This window comes from Dromaius novaehollandiae, chromosome Z (genome assembly GCF_036370855.1).
Source record: "Dromaius novaehollandiae isolate bDroNov1 chromosome Z, bDroNov1.hap1, whole genome shotgun sequence".
NCBI lineage: Eukaryota > Metazoa > Chordata > Aves > Casuariiformes > Dromaiidae > Dromaius > Dromaius novaehollandiae.
The window spans coordinates 41,598,373-41,619,958 of record NC_088132.1 but is presented as its reverse complement, the minus strand read 5'-3'; the positions used below and the strand labels follow the sequence as shown (position 1 = coordinate 41,619,958).

The 21,586-nt window shown below is 38.3% G+C and overlaps 1 protein-coding gene across 1 annotated transcript in view; it reads right to left on the bottom strand.

Annotated features, from left to right (window-relative positions):
• The window catches only part of LOC135325093 (coiled-coil domain-containing protein 112-like), a 49,594-nt gene that overhangs the window by 8,570 nt on the left and 19,438 nt on the right, over nt 1-21,586 (bottom strand). The window contains 3 exon segments of the mRNA XM_064502572.1: nt 5,790-5,922; nt 8,700-8,851; nt 16,959-17,026. Of these exon segments, the coding sequence (XP_064358642.1) occupies nt 5,790-5,922; nt 8,700-8,851; nt 16,959-17,026 (353 nt within the window).

Genomic DNA, 21,586 nt, shown 5'->3' with positions numbered 1-21,586 from the left:
CATTTAAGAGTCGCTAGCTGATAGAGGACACCTTGACAGACCACTGATAATTCCCATACTCCTAACTAAAGAATGGCTACTGGAGCTAGCATGTCTTTAGCAACGACATGAGGATAATTCTGCAGAACGAAAAACAAAAAAACACAAATATTGGGGAAAAAGAAGGAAGAAAAGCAGACCTAATGTGGCTAAGCACATTAAAACTATATCCCTCAGTTCTTGAGGTGTTGCTACATGCTGAAGTATCTAAAAAGACTGAACACCTGACACACAAACTTCAAGCAGCAGCTTGATCTTTTAAAGTTTGAAAACAGTCAATTTTAAGTAATCACTACGAACATCTGAATGTTAAAACACACAGCATACGGTTCCTTTTAACTCCTTGCAGCGCCTTTTGAGAGCACAATCCAAACAGGCTGCCACACTCCTCAGGCCCATTAGCTGCTAAGCAAGGGCAAGCTGATTAGCAAAGCTATGCTGGCAAAGCTAATTAACTCTACAAACGGTAATTGTAAGAGGAGGTGGTTTGCTTTTTGTATGGCAAAGTAATTAGTTATGGAGAAAAGCTGTTAAGTGTGCATCCCAGACAGTTTACTACCTTGGGATTTACAATTAGCTTGAAATTTTAATAGACAATAGTTGACCTTTGGCTGACTGGTGCCTATTTATTCGCAGGCAGCAGCTGCTTTTTGGGGATGCGTGCCGGTTAAAGGCCCAGGAAATTCCAAGCAAAAGAAGCTCTAGGTGATTGCAGCATGAAAGCTGCATAATTAAATGCTATCCTCAGGAAATGTGTAAACCCAGTCTGAAACAATCTTCACTTCCCACTCCAAACCCTCACTCTGAAAGTTTCGCAACCGGGTTCATTATCATCAGATTCACATAGTTATATTTGCAGAAGACTCTGTACTATACTAGTGAAAACAGATGCCTTAATTAAAAAATATTGCAACATTTCTTCCTAAAAACAAATTTGAGGTAAATCAAGGTATGTTGGCAAAAAACCGCATTTACAGTCTATGGTTGCTAAGGTCATTCTAAATTTCAGCATTTTAGTGTCTATTATTTTTTAATTAGTGATATATCTGACTTCTTAATATGAAAACCAAATTAGACCAAGGCTTATGCCCATAAAAATTGTGTGATTAGAACTTGACAATTCCACTGACCAAAAATTAACCAGTGCTGTTAAATACTTTCTAGTCACTGGATAACAGAAGGCCATCATTCTGCTCTGTACCATGATACAATTCTTTTTGATATAGTTAATACCAGAGTAAGGCAACACAACTATTCCATGTTCCAATCTTCCACTGTCCTTTGTGTGCCTAACTCTACAAAAACCTTTGTTATTTCATTTTTAGCAAAATTAAATCTGTCAGAATTCTGATACAGCATCACTACAGAGAATAAATTACAAAGAATAAGCTAAAAATTCAGAAGCCTATTACAACGATTACAGTGACTAACCAGTCCTGTAACTCTCCATGCGAATTATTTGCACTTCACATGTACATTGATTTGCATAGCTGAAAAAAGTTTGTGAACTATGTCTTGTACAGAGGTATATAAGTGAGTTTCATCTCTTTGCAAATGATGACCTAAGATGGTAAAACAAAACCACACCTTTATGTGACAGCAGCTTACTCCTGAACAATGCAATCTGTTTAGTTTTATAATTAATGGATGCATCAGAACAAGGCAACATTGTGGCAAAACAGGAATAAACATTTGCAGGAAAATCTGTAACAATATTCACTGTGTAATCACACAAGCAAAAACAAATGAGATAAACTCAAATAAAATTTATTTTGAAATATAAAATGCTTGTATTTTAGGTTACTTTTAGCACTGTCCACAAAATCTTAAGCACTCAGACTAACATTCGTGTATCCCCCACTTCATTAAACAGAACCATTATGTGCATTACATTTGTTTAAGAAACACACTGCCGTACTTGGCTCATACGATAGGTAACTGGAATTGGAACTGGTAACTGGAATGCAATTTGAAGGAGGCCACTGGGGGGAAAAGAGACAAACGAGAGGAGAGAATGACAGCCACAGCGAAACAATTTTCACATAGCGCTACCATACATCTGAGGCTTGCTCGTACCCATCTTTGACTCTGTGATTTTGACCAGGCGGTATGCAAAAATTGCACATATTTGCCCAAAAGTGCCAGATGCCTAGCGACCCAGTTAGCACGTGGAAGCACTGCTCTTGCCAAGCAGCTGCACAGCCAGAAAACTCAGATCAAACCACTGCCCATGTGCGTACCAGCTCTGCAGTGCATTCACAGTAAACCAACACGCTTAGAAAGCACTACTGAACACAGCGCACAGTTGATCTACTCCCTAATTTACAGTAAACCTGGGCAGAAATGTAACATCCCTTGTTACACATTCGCTCATCCTAAGGAGCCTGCTGCCTGTAGCTCACTGCCTACTCTGGGTTCCTCTCTCAGCTAGCCGGAAGCAGACCTAGCTTTAATGATAAGCTGATGTCTTCTGGACTTAAACCATGCCCAGACCACAATTTAACTTCATCAGTTAACTAAAGCATTAATATGGGCCTTCCCATGAGGTCTCTTCTGTTTAGGCTTCAATTATTATTAAAAAAAAAAAAAAAAAAAAGGGGGGGAGGTCTATTTTCCCAGTAGGAACATAGCAATCGGAAATTGCAGGTTCTGAGGCTCCACAAGCAAACTATAAATTCTTTTCAAGTTCACAGTAGACAGTAGATCTCCAAATTCAAAATTCAATTTCAAATTTTCATTTCAAAGTGCAATTCCAAAGCTCCAAAGTTTTAAAGCTCCAAACTTTCAAAAAACGTCCACTTGCCTGCTCTATCAGTGCCCTCACATGATGCTTTCCAGTTTTTGTTTCAGAAAGAAACAGTTGTTCCCTGCTTACTTAATCTTTTCGGTGCCACTTATTACTTTAGAGAACTCTGTCACACTCCACTTGATCATCTCATTTCCAGAATGAAGAGTCCTGGTATACTAAACACTCCTTTTACACACGCCCTTTCACACCTCTGACCATTCAACTCAACTTTCTCTGCACGTGTCCTAGTTTTATTGTATCCTTCGGGACCCAAACTGCACTCAGGTGCACAAAATGCAAGCTCACTGTTGATGTGGTGTACAGAACACTACAGTGAGGGTTTTATTCTTCGGTTTTGCTCTCTGTTCTTCTTTAATATTTGATTTTCCTTTTGTGACTCTGTTAAGCTATCTGATTAAAGGCTAATCTTGGTAAACAAAGGCCCAGGGAGGATCAGAGGAGCAATGCTGGAGCAGGAACCCTGCTGACCTAGTCAGTGCAAAGGGAGCGCCCTGACGCGGCTGCTCCTTCAGACCACCAAAGGAGATGGGTTAAAGCATCGTTCCTGGCGTGAAACCCACCAAGAGGTGGGTCACCAAGAGGAGTCATCTGGGAAACTCCCTCCCCGGAAACCCATGCTAGCTAATGGGGGTTATTGCCTCCCGGTGTACAGGACTCCTTAAGGGATGTAGGGAAAGAGAATTTCAGGATTGTGTAAAGCTTCTTACAGGGTGTTTTAAGAAGAATGCGAGGGCGTGCAAAACTTATTATGGGATGGTTAAGGAACCAAAAGCAGGAAAGGGAGGATTCAAAGTGGACTGGGGAAGAACAAGCGTGGGAAAATTGAGGGAAGAGAGGGTGAAGGGGCTGGTTGAGTGTGAGCAGACTACTGGTCAATGTGTGTGTCTGACAACTGACTTTACTGTCATAAATAACTTAAAATTATTAACAAACTACACTAGCTGCCCTCTCCAATAAACTGAACAGCTGTGTCCATAAAAGAACACCTTCTTACCCTACAATTCAGGTTTGGTTTTGTTTTTAAAGCTTTTGATGAGGTATCCTGTCAAACTGCTCTTAAAATTCAAGCATTTGGCTATTTTTAGCTTGAGTGCACACATCTTTAATGTCTATACTGCAAATGGTACTATATTAAGGGAAATCTTATTAACTTGTTCAGTTACCACATATTTTCTTTTCAACTGTGATGTGTCTTGCAGGACAGGAGAAAGACAGAGCCACGTTTCAACTTAGTTTCCCAAGGCTGTCGATATTCCTAGGCTACACAAATGCTGCTTAGCGCAACGCTGCATGCATAGGGCACTCTAAACACTGAATATCATTTAGAACTACACAGCATATAAGCAGACCATATCCTACAGTAACTTAAGTCTGAGAGTGTGTCTATATCAAAGGGCAGAGCAGAAACATAGGAACTAGCATTAAACAAGACAACTCAGGCATTAAAAGCAAGGTGTGACAATATAAAATTTTGTTCACACTCTTGACTCCAATATGCAGCCTAATGTCATCAATGCACAGTGTATTATGAATCAGTGACTGTAAATCTTATAAAAAAGAATATCTGAAGAAAATTATGTTCCTAACAAGTCTACGGGTGGTCTGCCAGAAAGCTTTTTGCGACGTACATTAACAAATGCTTAAAGATCTAACTCTACCCCCCCTAAAAACTAAACATAAAATAAAAACCAATTCAGACAAGGCCTGATTAATTTAAATCAGTTTTTGCTTGCTGATCTAAATCATAACTGAAGTAGGAGATTAAAATTTTTTTTAGACTTGTTTCTCACTTAAAATTTACAATTTAACTACTGGTAATAATTACAACAACTTACAAAAGCAGCTGTACGTCTCAAACTTGGCTTTTTTTCTGTGGACCAGAAGAGTTTGCTATGTACATCTACTCACATTAAGGAATTATAGTTTTCAAACTTACTCTACTAATTGCTTGTATTAATCTTTAAAATGAAATTCATTTAATTAACAAAAGCAGTATTTTAAAAGCACAATTATTCATTAACTAAGATACCAAAAGTGTGCCGGATATACTTATTAAAAAGTATTACATCATTTTCATATTTAAACTAACTTTCAAAGTAACTTGGATGAACTGACTGTACATACTGAATTAATGAATTTCAGCATTTGCACATATTCTTCATTGCCAAATGTCTCTGAAAGTTTCACCTTGTGTCCTTTAAGTTTCTTAGAATCAATCCAGATCATGTTTGACATTATTTGTAGTCTAACAACAGTTCTTCACCTTCTCTGAATCTGCAGCCTCCCATCATACGAATAAATTGGTTCAGGTTAAGTATGTGCTCTCTTTACGCCTACTACTCAAACTGAAATGAAAAATAACTAAAAACCCCTTTGCTCCGTCAAAAAACAAAGACAGCATGCACGCAGAAAAAACTACATATACTAACACTTTGCTTTATTGGAAATATCTAATAAATAATTAATGAAGAGCACGACTGGAACACTTATTAAGTTTGAACTGATCTCAATAATTAATATTTCCTTTGATTCTCTATATCATTTAAAAAGCAGCACTAGAGCTAATTGAAATTTGAGGATTTATTAATGCAATGTTTTATTTACGCATTTTTTAAATTGTAAGAACTTCAGGCCTCAATGTTTAAAATATTGCTTTCAATTTTAAATTGAGTTTTAAAGAAGAAAAATCAGATTTAATTTAACTTACAGTCAACATACACACAACAAAACTACAATTATGTTGTTAGTACACACATTGCAGGGAAAATATAAATGGAAAAAAGAATGTACTTTTTCATATTCAACCCACTAAAACAGGAATGAGAACCAAACAAAATACTATAACTAATATTTCAATTTGGATGGATTTATAGTCAGAGTGAAGAAATAAAACAATTGCATTTCAAATGTCTTAAGAAATAACTGTTTGAGAATAACTCACCATACTTCTTCTAATGTAATCTATTGCTTTTTTCATATCCATGCCTGACCAGTTATCAAGCATGTAGCAGATGCAGGAAGCGCAGTACACAAATCTCATATCATTCTCACTTCCTTCCAGCACAGCACAGAAACTGAAAGAAAGGTTTCTGTCATTATACATTGTATGGCCTGTTACATTAGAAAATATGAAGAACATTTTAGGAATTGCATTATTTTTCCTTTCAAAATAAGTTATTCCAGTTATAGTATTCAGAGAAACAACACTACGAATGTAACCCAAACCTGTAATAGATTTTCTTCTCAGAACATGTGATTCTAACCAAGCCAGGCAAAATTAACAGAACTATTAACATTTGGGTAACCTTATTTCCAGCAATGTCATGACCCTGGTCTTTATTTATCCAAAGATGTTGATGTGTATACTCTTTCACCTATCATCCTATACACTGATGTACAAGAATTCTTTGCTGCTCTAGAAATCTTCATAACTCACATTGCTTTTCTGACTCACTTCAGGATCAGATTCCCATATATGTATAAATATAACTGTTATTATTGCCATTTCTAATTTAAAAAAGGAAAATTACGTGCAACCCAGTTTTTAGTTTCTAATAGTTAAATTCTTTCCGAATTCTGAGAATGTTTTAAAATTGTTTTATCTAGATTAGATACAATCCCATCTTCTTTAAGAGATCCTTTAAAAGGAGGAGTGATGCTATGATTTGCTTCCTGGCAAGCCTCTGTTTTGTTTAAAGAGCTAGTTAGAACATTTTTAAAAAATAAGTATTTGCAAGAAGCTAGCACAACAGAATATTTTGTGGAGTCCTCCTGTCAGACCTCTACTCCAAAAAAATATTAAAAAACCAACAAAGTACTTCTGACTTGAAAGAGAGTCTTTCAAGAACCACTGTGACATTCCCCCTTTGACCATGGGATCCAAGTATGCACTCCATATCTTCTTGCATAAAAAGAGCCTCCAATATCTACTGGGAGACAGTTTCATCTCTGCTAACCACCCATGCTTGCCAGGTCCTGGTCCGTGCGGCTTAAATGGAAACAAGCTCCGTTACTCTTTGGGTATAGCAAAGGATGTTCAGGGGAACCAGGACACTTCTTAAGATGTGCCAGTGATGTGGTTTACAACTTCACCCCATCCTTCAATGACAATTGCCCTGTATGTTATCCAGACACATCAGATCATGTTAGCTCCAGGTAAAGCAAAAATGCACAGACACACACATTCAGTCATAATTTTGAAAGAAAAAATAATTACTTTTTTTTTTTTTTTTAAAGTTAATAGAAGACATGGGTGACGAAATAAAAACTAAGCATAGTATACTTATACTAGGGTTACAACCAGGAAAGTTTCTCTTTTCCTTATTCAGCTTACTGACTATCTCCACCCAGACAAGATATTAGGACAAATTCTGGCTTTTGTACATTCTTCCCTCGGATGCAGTAAAAGCTCTTTCCATAGGTATGAAGGAGCTGGTCCGTCACACCAGGAGCTGACTCCCACCCATGTAACAATTCTGCCCCAGAGAAGGGCACAGCACCCTCCTTTCCCTCTGGTGGCTAGCTGGCACTCTTCGGCATCTTACACTTAATCCTGTGCTTTAATCAGTCAGTACCTTAAAACCACACATGATACAAACGTGCAGAACAGGTTAACTGCATGTAATTTGCTATTGCAAACAGGCACCATGGCAAGCAATCACTTCAAGATGCTAGTGGGTCTGGCACAGCTCAACCCCACTCCTTCCTCTTGGAGATACTGTGACAACAGAAACGGCTCAGCATGCGACAGGAGCGCATCCAGCGGCAGCACAGACACCCCTATGTCCTTGAAGATGCTTCCAAACTAAGGCAGACCAACAAACACACCTACACCTATCTGTATTCATACATTAGGACTTGGCCCATTAAGATCATTCTGTGGCTATATATAAAGAGGAAATTGTACATCATTCTATTCATGACTTCCATTTAGAATATTCCGGAGTTTTGTTTTTCTTTTTAATATAACATTTGAAAGGTATATTCCATAAAAAAAGGTTTTAATCATAGAAGACCTCTAGGTGATACAAAGCCTTTCAAAAAAAAATTTTAAAAAAGAAAAAAAAAGAAAAAAGCTTTCAGCTTACTAGCTTTCACAGCTAGTAAACGGAGAGAGAACAATTTAATTATGAAGTGAAACAGATTCCCTTCAGGAATAGCATTTCTATAATTATGCATTTCTCAAAGTACTCTTTCAAAAATGATATCCAGTAAAACCTAACTACACAGACGGATCATGTGACCTATCAGAAGTTTCATTAACTAGCAGCTCCAGCCTACATAAAAATCAAACAGAAGCAGATCAAAGGGGAAGTGTGGTATTTTTAAAAAATGCATGCAAAAAGGATGAATCGCACAATGAAATTTAATATTACTATACTTCTATTATAAGTTGTATATAGGCTAATCCATCCTGCTATATTAATGTTCTGATTGTCTCAAAACTAAAGCTCACCCTCCCACAAAGCAGAGCAAACATCATCTTAATAGTGCTCCAGGGCCTTGCAAAACCAGACAATATGAACACAGAAAATCTCACTTATTTGAAAGATACAACAAAAACCCCAATTATCCCCAAGGTGTAAGCCAAACCATTAACTTTCCAATAGTATGTATCTATAGCTGTAAGCAAACAACCATTGTCCAATATGAAGGCAAACCTGGACACAAGGCGCTGTTTGGTACCTGTGAAGTGGCATATGTTCTATGGCTGATCTCCACCAAAACATTTTCTCACAGAAAGAAAATATTACACCACTATTTTCATAAAAACATGTGCACTATGGTGCATTCCACACTTAAGTTTTCCATTAACCTGCCAGAGGGTTGTAAAATATAAAATATAATTTACCTTCCGTCCTCCAGCTGGAGAGCTCTCAGTCCTTCCAATAAGGCATCTTTATTTACTCGACTTAAATCATCTCCAAGAATAACCAGACATGATAGACCTGTGTAAGTCATTGCTATATGCCCACTGTCATAGGGATGAGATATACCAGGACCCTAAGAAAAAGAAAAAAAAATTTTTTTGAAACATCGTAAGACCTTCTATCACAGTCAAATATTCAATTTTTTTTTAAGTTTTAAGAGTTAAGCAAAGTTCATTTCCCTTCACAAATGATGGTTAAACTGAAGGCATCCCACTAAACTTCTCTGAACAAAACTAACTCACTGCACAGCTCTGATACCCTTGTAATCAGATGGTCAGCAGGAAGCTTTGGAGCGCAAACACTGATATATATGCAAGAGTTAACAAAAAAAAAAAAAAAAAATTAGATGTGCTCAACTGTGTCTAAGTTTATCCTGACGCACTCCTGGGCATTAGTTTCCTGGCAGCAGGATGTGCTTTCTGTTAGATAGCCACCCCTCCAGAGGTTCCTTCTGCAAAGATTTTACATCCTAATTATCTGCAAGTACAAAAGCGTGAGAGAGATTATTAGTAATCTCTCTGTCAGTTGAAGGGAAAGCAAATTAACCCCTCATCCACTTTCGTCTGTATTATAAAACAATAATCAGGGCTTACATGGAGTATTTACATAAAAAAGTCAACAGGGAAGCTAAAATGAGAGCTAAATGCTGACTAGTTACATGATACAAATCACGAAATGGGGAGGCGACTGATAGGTGCTGAATGTATTCTTTTTTCTTGTGGTATTTTATAGGTACGTCCTGGACATTACCACAACACAAACCACATGTAACAAGATGACTTCAGATACTTAGGATGGATCAGTTTGGAACAACTGAAGGATTTTTTTTTTTTTTGATAAAAGAGCTACTTCTGTGCTGAGCAGCAGAGACAAATGAGTTTCTGAAACACATTTTACTAGCATTATGTTAACTGCCACTTTTACTTTGCAATTCATTAAAAAAAAAACCACACACACACAAAACAAGCAGCATAAAAACAATTTAAATGAGATTATGTTATGGGTACATGGTATTTTTCAGGCCAAATCAAGCCAGAGAGCTTTATTTCAAACAAGGAGCTAGGAGAGAAATACCTCTTACCCACTGAACAGCAAGGAACGCTTCTCCCCCGGGGAATCAAGCCCAGCCAGGGAAGGGAGGCGGCAGCAGCGTGAGAGGGGCCGCGACGATACCGAGCGCTGCACCCCTCCACCCCCTCGATCCCCCCGTGGCCCTGTCCTGCCCCGGGGTCTCCGTCAAGAAGCAGGGCGCAAATCTCTGTGGCCGTGGCCAGCTCCTGCACTGGCGCTGCCGTCCGTGGCCACCTCCCACCTCCGCAGGTGGAGGGCCGCTGGGCGCTGAGGAGGCGCAGAGCTGCCGCTGCCGGGAAGCGCGTTTCTCTGACTTGGGTGGGTGGCAGGCTCTGATCCCTGGAGGAATGACTTGGCCTGTCATACCCATTCCAGCATTTTAAATCTAACAGAAGCCAAAAAAGGTTTAGAATACCTCCCCCTTAATAAATTTTATTATAAGCAGCTTAACCCTTGTGAAGCATCAGTATATTTGAAATGTAAAACTCAGCTTCAAAACTCCATTTATGTAGGGTGATACAAACTTGCTCTGTCACAGAAAAATATTCAATTTAACATAATTGATTAATTCACTTTTAAACCAAGCGAGTCTTTCTCCTGAAAACCCAAATTTGAACAAATTCTGGCCCTAAAAGGATTCTCAATATCCCAGCTTGGTAGCTAAAACTTCTCGTGTATTTTGTCAAATGATATACAACAGACACACTAGCAGATGAAAAATATCTGCAAAGGGTCTTCCATATTTAGTACCAACTGCCTACAAAACATCCCAGTAGGTCAGCAAGCAATTCTGAAGAAAACTATGTTTCCAAACATCTGTATGGTCGAGGTTAAACTGGACTGAGAGGACCATTTATGTTCGCCCGACTTCAAACATCCCGGATCAGAGGAGCAGGGAAAGTGCAGGAGATGCCTCCGCTCCTTTCACACATGCTGAAAATGCTGCAGCCTGCAAATCAATGTTAATTGCATACCACTGCTCTGTTTACACACTCATATAGCTATTATTAAGTTCCTCTCCAAATCAATATTGACATCAGGAATAATGGAACAGTAACAGCGATAGTGAAACAGTTCAATTTTAATTTCAAAAATATTATTTCCAGAGGAAGATTATATTTACTAAGCAAATCAGATTTACCCTGAGGATATGCAGACTTGACTTTTTAAAATCATTGATTATGGAAATTTTATGCAAATGTCTTAACTACTTCAAACATGCTTGGATATTCAGGAGATTTTCTAAAGCATCTGTAATTCTCAAAGAAGTCCCCTTTAAGTGGCAATTTTTCACACAGTTTCAACACAAAGTAGCTCAAAATTTCTGCTTCACGAGATTTTTTTTAATTGTGCTTTTTATATACACATACTAATTCATACTGCCTGTAAAGTTTTGGTAGCCTACAAATACATTAAAATAAATGGATCTTTATTTTTAGTGAATACAGGTATTTCTATTACACTATCACTTGCTGCAATAAATACTGTTTGCATAAAATGCATTATAGGCCAGTACACTGCATGGTCATGATACAAAACAATCCCCTCTCCCCTGAAAAAAAACAGTATCAATCACTACAACAGCTAGACAACGTATACATTTTTATCTTTTCCATGCAAACATTTCAGCATGTAGCAGTAACATACTGTTTTTCCAAATACAGGGTTTCAGCAACCCCAGAGGCATATAAAACTTTGCAAGTAGCGTAGTTTCAGCAAAGAGCATAAACTCCACCCTTATGGTGCATATAATGCAAATGGAAGTGAGTGTTGGCTGTACATACTATCATGAAGTTCAAAGCTAAATTAGTCATGCAATCTTCTGCTGCCATCTTCGAACACCGCACAGATCATTAGGTGCAAGTAACGCAGAAAGGACTATTAGGACGCAAACGTAAACAGTGATGCTCGAACACATCACTACATAGGGAAACAGGAAGGTGGTCTCAGCATTCGAGAAGGGCTACTAGTAGCTCACACAACTACCTTTACTGCTAATAGTTTTCCTTTATCCCGGTATTATCATGTGGCAAGTAATTCAACTCTTTATATGGAAAACTGGTATACTGGTAGATATTTTGATATGTAATTACTAAAAAAGCCTGTGGAAGTGACAGAGGGTCAATGTGATGGTATGCATCCAAAGTCCTGAGAAGATTCATTTTAGAACCCCAAACCCCAACATATACGGCCAATATTCAAATAAAATTAAACATAGCAGATTCAGAATCAAGATCACGTAAACAGAAATCATTACAGGTGTACTCACAAAGGCCAACATGAAGTTTCAAACGTAAATTTACTGTAGGGTTTGGGAGTTTTTGAGGGCCTAATAGATCTTTGTTCATCATACAAGAATTTTTTTATATAAAAAAAATAGTATATTATTCCAGAAGAGTAATACATTCTGTCCCTTAACCAGAATTGTTCAAACTTTAAGTATGCTCGAATGCACTTATCTCTTAGACTTCTCTAGGCTCCATGGGATTATTTCAAGGTTGTCACAATACTCCTTATCACACTTCATGTATGTGCCTACGCACAGCCTACACACACACCCCAATACACTTTTCACACACACGAATTCAACACAAACATCTGAGCCTGAACAACAGAGTTTCTTTGAGGGGACATCAATCAGAAGAGCTGGACATTCCAGATTATATGCAAGAAATGTAAATGATTTTAAGAGGCAAAAATTAAACGAGAACTCAAAAATTGCAGAAACTGGCCCTGTGACAATTTGATGCCAAAAACAAAGACTGAAATGGCTTTTTCAATAGGAAAAGATAACAACAAATCTCAAAGGTTTTGTAAGATAACTGCTAGTACTTCTAAAACTTGTGTGGATGGGAGGAAGTCTTTCGTGATAAAGCAACCCTAACCGAAGGCTCCATTACATATATGTACACTCTGGTATCGAGCTAGATAATGCTTTTAGTATTTAAAATATTTTTCAAAATTATCTAACAACATTCCTTTCATTTATCAAAATACAGAAACAATGCTCATGCGTGCTTGAAGGACTACTTTTTACTGTTCTTTTTTCTCCATGACCCATTAAATTTCAAACCTACATAGACAAAGATGAACCCTCCTCAGAAGCTCCAGCTGCTATCTCTGGCATAGGCCTTGGAGCTCTTCCAAAAAAAACCCATCCGGCCAAAAAAAACCCAAGCAAGCAAAAAAGCAAACAAAAACAAATCCCAAACAAAAAGCCCTCTTCAAGTATGTCTAGAAACATGCTATATTCAAACTGAAAAATTCTACTTTTGTACCTTTGATACTACAGAGGTGAGTGTTTAAGGTAAAAATAATCTTAGGTACTGAAATGCAATCTTTTTGCCCCCCATAAAATGATGTTTTCTAGTACAAGTGCACTTTTTTTTCTGAATGGAGATCAAATGAAAGACAAACACTTGAGCTACAAGACTCTTGACTTTTAAGTTTCTTTACTTGTGTTGAAAATCAAGGGTGTTTAAATCTAACCATCTATTTAACAAAAAAACCCTGTTTTTAAATTGCCTCTGCTATGCAGGACAAAGTAATTCAGACACTGTGTAAAAGTCTGCTGAATTTATCAAAGACATCATCGGCAGAGCAACTGACTTTTAATGGGCACCTTCGGACTTGGTTAAAAGAAGTTTCTTCTTAAGTTCTACCCTATGAATGAGGCCTACTTTTAGTTAAATTGCACTCTTTCTGCTTTGCAGGCACTGCAGACCAAAGGCACAGCAGCAGCAACTAATCAAACCGCCAGGCCAGGCATAAAAAAAGTCCTTGTTGCCGACACCTCAAACCATGAGAGTCCTTCACGGGCCAAGGGCACAGAAGTAACCAAAATTAAGTTATTTTAAGAACGACAGCAGTTACTTCTCAAAAATTAGCAGCGAGAAGGGTGTTAAACTACAGACGGACGGCTAAACACTTAGATTAAGTATCCCTAAGAAAGCAATGTAACCCGCTAGGGTTATGCCTATGTTAAGGAGCGATGCAGTGCTGCAGGCGGGGGCTTGGGAGCAGAGCAGGAGGTGCTGCGGCGCTGGGCCCCGCACGGCGTCTGCCAGACCGGGTGCCGGCTGCAGGCTGCTCCCTGGCCTGACTGCCCAGGCACGGGTGGCGGGGTGCGTGCGGGGCGCACCCGCTGCACTAGCTCCCCACAAAGGGGCCCGGTTTGGTCTGGCGCTCTGTGGGGCGAGCACGTTGAGGAGATGCATGTAAAAAGTGCTCTCCTGGTCTGAACTAAAATACTGATGCATGCATACCCTGAGAAACCCAGCTATGGGGATACGGCCAGGTCCTGCACATCTTTGGCGATAATTATTGGTTTTAGGGCACACAGGAACCAGATTAATTTGGCTCTCAGCAATGGAGTCAAACAGTCCTGTTTTATGAGAGATTCCATGATGGTCTCTATTACCTGAGCCCTCCTCAAAAGAATTAACTCTGAGGAGGCAAGATCTTTCAAAACACTACAGTGCGCTACCAAACACACTGCTACACCGAGTCAGACTTTCAAAATGCTGTCTTCCCACCTGGCATCAGTGTTACAAACATGGATCATTGCAGCCTTGAGAGAATACAATGTTGTACTGGAGACACAAGAAGATGTTTTTTCCTCCTCTGAACAAAAACATGTTACTTCCAGCAATTTTTCACAAAATGTGCTAGGCACGGGCTTTCAATCTAGCCCCTAAAACTGGTTTGTAACAGTTTAAATAGATTTAAAAGACCTCGTCCTGTCTGAAACTGTAAGGAGACTGTAAACACCTAATTTCAAAAGCCAGCTTAAACTCTAGTAACACTAAACTGGAGAGACCACAGAATCTGGAGTAATTTCAGAAAACAGCAGTTTTCTAATTTGAAAGGACTCATGTTTAAATGCACTGATAAAAGTAGCACTTTTAGCCTTCATTTACAATCAAGTCTGTTAAGACTTACTAAGGCTGTGTGGAGAGTGGTCGAGGTGGTATGTTTTTGGTACATTTTTGCTACCACTCCAAAGACCTGCACAGTCACTACCATCAAACACTAAAAGGATAGCAGTTATAAAAACAAGAGAACAAATGAAATATCCTGATAACATGTTAGACCCTCCCAACTCTATTAAATATCCTTTTCTTTTTTTCTATTGTTTTCAAGCATCCCCAGAGTGACAGAAGAGATTTGGCTAGCTCCAGTATGGCACTTTCTCACAGTCCAAAAATGAAATCACTGTAGCGGCTTGGAATAAGTAACTGCCAACGCAAATCCAAAAAGCTTACAGGCCTTTTTTTTTTGTTTTTAAAGACACAGATTTAATTGACCACATTTAAATGATGAATAAAGAAAAACAACAAGACCTTGAACATAACCCACAGCAGATTTCCAAATTCTTCCTTCCTTGAGTCACTTCAGAATACTTTAAGGCAACAACTCTGGAAATATTTAAACCTTTGTATGTCAATAAATCAAGGTAGATCTGATCCCTTTAATGTAGATGCAATAAAAAAAGTACCATGAAGCTTGAATACAGAGTATATCCATCTGTGAATAGTTTTCTAGATATAACAACCTTGTAAGTAATTTCCAGAGGTTACATGATCCTACCCTTTGTCCCTCCTACAGATCGGCTAACAGGTTATGAGACACTGATGGGCTGCAACACACTTCCTGAAAAGAGAGTATTTATATCTGAAGCATGTACTACTGGAACTGGAGTGTAACGTTAAAACACCAGGAAGTGCTGCCAAGCTATAATGACACTTTTCAGTTCTTTTGGACTTTCTGTCGTCAAAGGGCTCTATAAAATCTCAGAATTATATGCAAAAACTCATTCTTCAAGCTTTATGTAATGGGGACAAGTTTCCAAAAAGCATATACTGATTTAACATACTACATTGCATAGCACTGACCCAGACCTTTGAAGAAACATGGCTGATGCACTTTTATTACCTTGCTTTGGTAAGACTGTGTTTATTCATCTTATAATGCAGTCATACCACAATAATAGCATTACACCCTCAACTTCTTTAGGTAACTGTTAACAAAAAGAAGACTACTAGCTTCCTTCCAAGAAAACCAGTCTTTAAATATTTTTTTATGACCATACTGAAATTATGGTCTGCTACTTTGCATTTAAGCTTTATTTTTAATAAAGCATCCCAGTAAGTCATCAGTAGAGATCCCAAATACTTTTAAGTTTTGTTTTAAGCAGACATTTTCCTTCTTTCCTTCAAGCTCAGTGGGTGGTAGGATTGCCACTGAGGTTAATTCCAATTAAAAGAGATGATGAATTCATCTTAGTACTACAATCAGAGCTCACTGCAGACACCATCTGTAGTGTAAAAAGGGATAAATACCAAAGCAAACCAAGAGGCAGATTACGTTGTCTGTCACATATTGCTGCAGTGCCTTGTGCAGACACATACAAAATCCTCTTCGCAATTATTTTTTCCCTATTACAAAGTGTAAACTATGAATATTACTGTTATGGATACTTGGTTGACTTGCTATGCAAAAAGGGGCAATAAGTCATTATTACTCTAGTGTAGATTAACATTCCCACAAGATACTCAGAAACCTAAGGCTGTGCTGTTAAAGTAAATACAAATAAGGTCAAAACAGGCTGCTGTAGTATCCTCATACACAAGCTAGTTCAAGCATTTTTACACTCCACTACAGTCATAACCATATCAGATGTCCATCCTCGCTTTCAATTTCATATCCCATATCCAATGAAATATCCCATGTTTCATCACATGAAGAGGAATACTGAAGAACAGCATGCCCTCCACCACCTGATACACAGCAATTCTGTCCTTCTCTTCCAAGTCCACGGACAGTTCTTGAGCTGGAGAAGTTTCCCTCCCCAGTCACAGATCAGAGCAGGGGAGAGTGCACTGAGATGAGCCACAATTTGTACATCACTTTCTTCACTGCCCCCTGTACACACAAGCAGGACCATTTTAAGAGTACCATACTATAAAAGCTCTTCAAAGGTTTCAGTATATCAACATAACAAAAACCCCTGCCTCCCATGTTTTCCACAACTCTGCAGTTAATACAATAAAAAAAGACAGGAGATCATTTACTGTCTAATTGAAATTTCTTCATCACACTTAACTAACCTTGGATGGGTTGAATGGCATCCCTAAGTACGAAGAGCCTCTGAATCCACAGCGATTCAAGTTTGATCCTAGAGAAGGAAGAAAGATAAAATGTCAGCTGATTTGCTTTGCTGAAACATTCATTATAAACTGCAATTCTCTAGATCAAGACCTGTTAGTTCAGCATCACTCACAGCACAACCAGAGTTTGCATGTACGTTCCTTTCAGTATGTTCCCTACCTCACATTGTTAGCATTCTGAATAGGAAAAACAATCAAACAAACTGGATCCTGGTGTAATGGCAAAGCAACAGATTATTTTGTTTGGTGGAAATATGTTGTTCATACCAGCATATAATTTTTTCCCCTGTTCTTAAAAAAAAAGAAAGAAGAGAGAGAGAAAGAAAAAAGAGAGAGAGATTGATTGATTGATTATTTCCCTGGAAAAACACCCAGAGTTAACAGATTTTTTTTTCCTCTCTACATTTCTGCCTAGTAATACCGTCTGTTCCTAAGCAGAATTGTTTTAAGATACTTTGCAGCATATACAAGGACAAACAAACTATCTGCAGTTTTAAGCCAGTACTGATTTAATGAGTTAGTGTCAGAATGAAACAGTTGAAACAATATGACATTTTTAATGGAGCCATTCCCCTCTCTCACTCAAAACACAGGTACAAGAACACCTTATCAATCAGACATTTCTTCCACTGATTCAGATGTGATTTTTTTTTAATGTGTCACAGTATCTGAGCATGTATTAGAGGAGCGTGTACCACATTCTGTCTAGCACTAAGTATAAATTTCCAGGGCTCAAGTCTGCTTCCACACTGCAAAAGCTCAACTGCTTCACTCCACTGCCTCCAAAGGTAAAACAGCTCTAATTCACTCATTCTTCCCCCCCCCTATTTTTTTGCTCATCTTCAGCCTTGAATCCAAAAAGCCTCATGGAGATTAGGAAAATTTGCACCAGGTTAACTGAACAATAATTATAATACTGAAAGCCCTAAAAAACATCACTGTGCAATGTCGTACACCAATATTGGTGTAATTAATCAACACAGTAGCTTCTAGTTTAAAATGCATTCTGCAGATATGCAATATCTAATTTAGAACCTTGCATCAGTCTAATGACTTTAATGCAGGTAAAGCATGCAGGTTTTTCCTAACAGACAAGTCTTTGGATCTAATCTCCATGGAGTGAACTATCATTTAACAGAAAAAAACACCTACAATCCCCACTTCTCCACCTTCTGGTCTAAAAAATTTTTAATGAATCTATAGGTGTAATGAAGGTCAGATCAGCATATGCTAGAAGTTGGTATCCTATAGCAACAACGAGAAAACAGAAAGAGTATCTGAATTTGTAAATAAAAAAAACACATAATCGTTATATTTTGTTGTACCCTAAATCTTTTCAGCAAAGAAAGTTTGCCTGTTAGTTCCTGGAGTCAAAGATCCTACTTTCTGTTTTGCAACAGGTTCTGGAAAGCACAATAAAGATTAACTGCTTAAGCAGTTCCTGAAAGACCCTGCCAAAAAAGCTTCATAAATTGAAACACAATATAACATGAATGAACCCGTTAAGAAAAAGGAAAATTAGAAGTTCCATTTCTTAAATACCAATTTTCCTAACTGACATTGTGAAAAAGTACTGTTTTCAGGAAAAAAAAAAAAAAAAAAAAAGTGTGTCAAAAAGGCTACGTAAGCTCCAAAAAGGCACAAATGTGGAAATCCTTCACCGACAAAAGTCCTAAGTCTACTGGTACATAGCTATCAGTGCATAATCTCCAAAGAGAGGCAAAATTTCTTCTCCTCCACATAAAAGTAAAGGAAAACTTCATCATTAATGCTCATGTAAGAGAAGTTCCTAGAGCTTCAGGATTACAAGTGAATTGCTAAATTGATAGTTGCAATTCTTGACTTTAAAAATAGAACGCGGAGCTGGTAAAGGAAGCGCTAAGCAGGAAGTGCAAACAGCTCATTTCTAGCCATATGACTCTGGCACACTGACGTCGTGTCTCAATTTTTTTTAGCTTCCTGTAAGTGCCAAGTCCAACTCAAAAGGGGAAATATTTATTTAATGAAAAAGCCCCATCTTTCAGTTTATGTGCATCATCTCACTTGCTGTGAAGCTGGTTTTACTATTTTATTGAAGGTACTTGTGCTTATCTCATGTAATAGTTTAGCAGTGCTAATCAAGCTCTTGCCTACTTTGCTGAGTTGCAAACAGCCAGTGAGGATCAGATATATCATTAAAAATTAAGCAAATTTGAGAAACATATCCTAATTAAAGGGATAATAATCAGAATTAATGCGCCGTGTAAAAAATTGCTGAAGCAATGACTTCAGCACCTGCACAGTCAGTTGAAGCATCGAGTAAAATGCAGTTATGAAATGGTACCACCTACCGTTCACTTTCAGTTAAGCATATTTAATCCCTTTCTGAATGGGCTCAAAAAATAGCAGTAAGTAATAAAAGTTTTATCAATCACTGTATGACTGTTTCAAGCAGAACAAAGAACACCTGGAAAAACCTGTCATATTTGACAACAGGATTAAATAAATTTGACCTGTTTCCCAAAGTAAGAGACTTCACACTTACACCAAGAGCTGAGACTTTACCTTGCAGAAAGCCGTATTACGTATGTGTAGGCCAGGTGGTCCTTCGAATAGTCCTAAGTGAGGACCATAGGAGGTTTATCCAAGGATCGTTTTTGTTACAGAAAGGCCACTTTTGTTATGCGACTTTTACAATTAGCCTTTGATGGGAAGAGCGGTAACTCTTCCCCTTCAGAGTACCTGTGTATTCCTCTGGCTTCTAGGCTTTTCTTATTTTGCTAAGTGGAGGAGCAATTTTACATTGGCCATTAAAAGCTTAAAATACAAGAAAAAGTCATAGCTCTAACATAGGTTGACACAGCACATCCAGATAAACATGAGCAATTCTTACTGAACTAAGGCTAAAAAATAATTTCCTTACCAACCAAAGCACTGGAACGTGCACCACAAGCATTGCTACCAATCTAAATTCAAACTTTGACAGAACAAAGTTTTAGGTCCCTGGTGTGGAACAGTGGTTTTCAAGCGGCTATGCACAGACCCTGGGGGTCCAAACCAGAAAACGAAAGATGCCTCAGCTTTACTTGGGGTGCAGTTTCTTACTACAGCAAAGCCAGTGAAACACCCAGCTGTCAAAGTATGTGATCTCGTTCCCTCTCCCCCGCTGGGCTCTGGCCCTTGTATCCCCAGCCAAGTCAGTTCACCAAGGCAACAGAAAGCTAACCTTTCTGATAGATAAATAAATACATGCTTTTCTGCCAGCTAAACAAGCCAAACCAGCTCACAGCGGGGGCAGACAGTGGCAGTGTTGCTATAGGGGAGGATGGCAGATGAGTATGACCAAAGAACCAGCCTCCACTTTCTGTCTACAACTAGATCACTTTGGTCCAGAGCTCTGTATTTATAACCTTTCAAAAGTGCTGAACTGGTTTTAAACACAACCTGCGAGGAATAACTGGGATACATATCTCTCACACTGGTAAGAGCTGCACTTTAAGATAGTTACAATAAATTTGAAATTCTGCCTAGGAGCTGCTTTATGAGAGGGCAAACAGTAAAGTTAGGACATGATAAGAACCAGAAGAACAAACAGCTGAGACAGGATCTTTTGTCAATCCTTTTTGAACTTCATATTTGAAAAAAAAGTCTTTAGCTCAAAGCTGTCATTTCCAGTAGGACTTGTAAAAGAATACAGCCCCTTCCCCCACAGAAAAAAGAGGCTTTTTCAAGATTTCAACATCCTTGTAAAAGGAAACCCAGTGAGGTCTTACTACAAGGAACACACAAACAAAACAATCACGTGCTGTTAGCCATGCAACTAAGCAGAGCATTTACTGAACAGGAAGGAAAAGTAGCAACAGTCAAATGCTATGGAAGTTAAAGCCAAACTATTTTGTAAGAGTTACAGAAGACAGAGTCCTTTCAGTAAGCAGAAGACACCAATGAGACCAAGCACCCAGTGAAGACTGTTAGGTTTGAGAGTAAGCATCAGCTGGCATGTGTGACATGGCTATTCTCTCCCTCTAATTACAACCTGTATTGAGTCAGTCTCTGAAGCACTTGAGCTGAAATCTGTCATGGTATCTAAAGAATATTACTTTTCTGAGTCTCTCATGTTTCGTAGTTACAATAAAACCACAGAAGAATTCAGTCTATCCTGACAGACCTCAATCTTCAGCTTCCTTTAGTGTATTCCATTTAGGATCACAAACTGTATTTTTACTTTCTTACTCAGCTAGAACAAGATCTCACCATTTTGCTTTCATGAACTTCAGTTTCACATAAAAATTTCAAAGGCTACAGACCTTTCAATTGCAGGCTACATTAGCATATCCCATACTGATACATACAACCATACTACTACTATTACCACAGTATATTTTGAGAGTATAACTAACAAGTATTCTAAACATCAAATTCTGATTTTTCTACCAAGTTCTACAGTACCCTGCTATAACAGTTATTGGTAAAAGTAAATAGAAATTAAGCCTGTAGAGTATTAATTGCTCTGTCTCCTCTCCATTGGAAGCCTATTGTAAGATAGCAGCAGTTCTCAAAATAATTTGAACTTGCCACCTTAAAAAAGT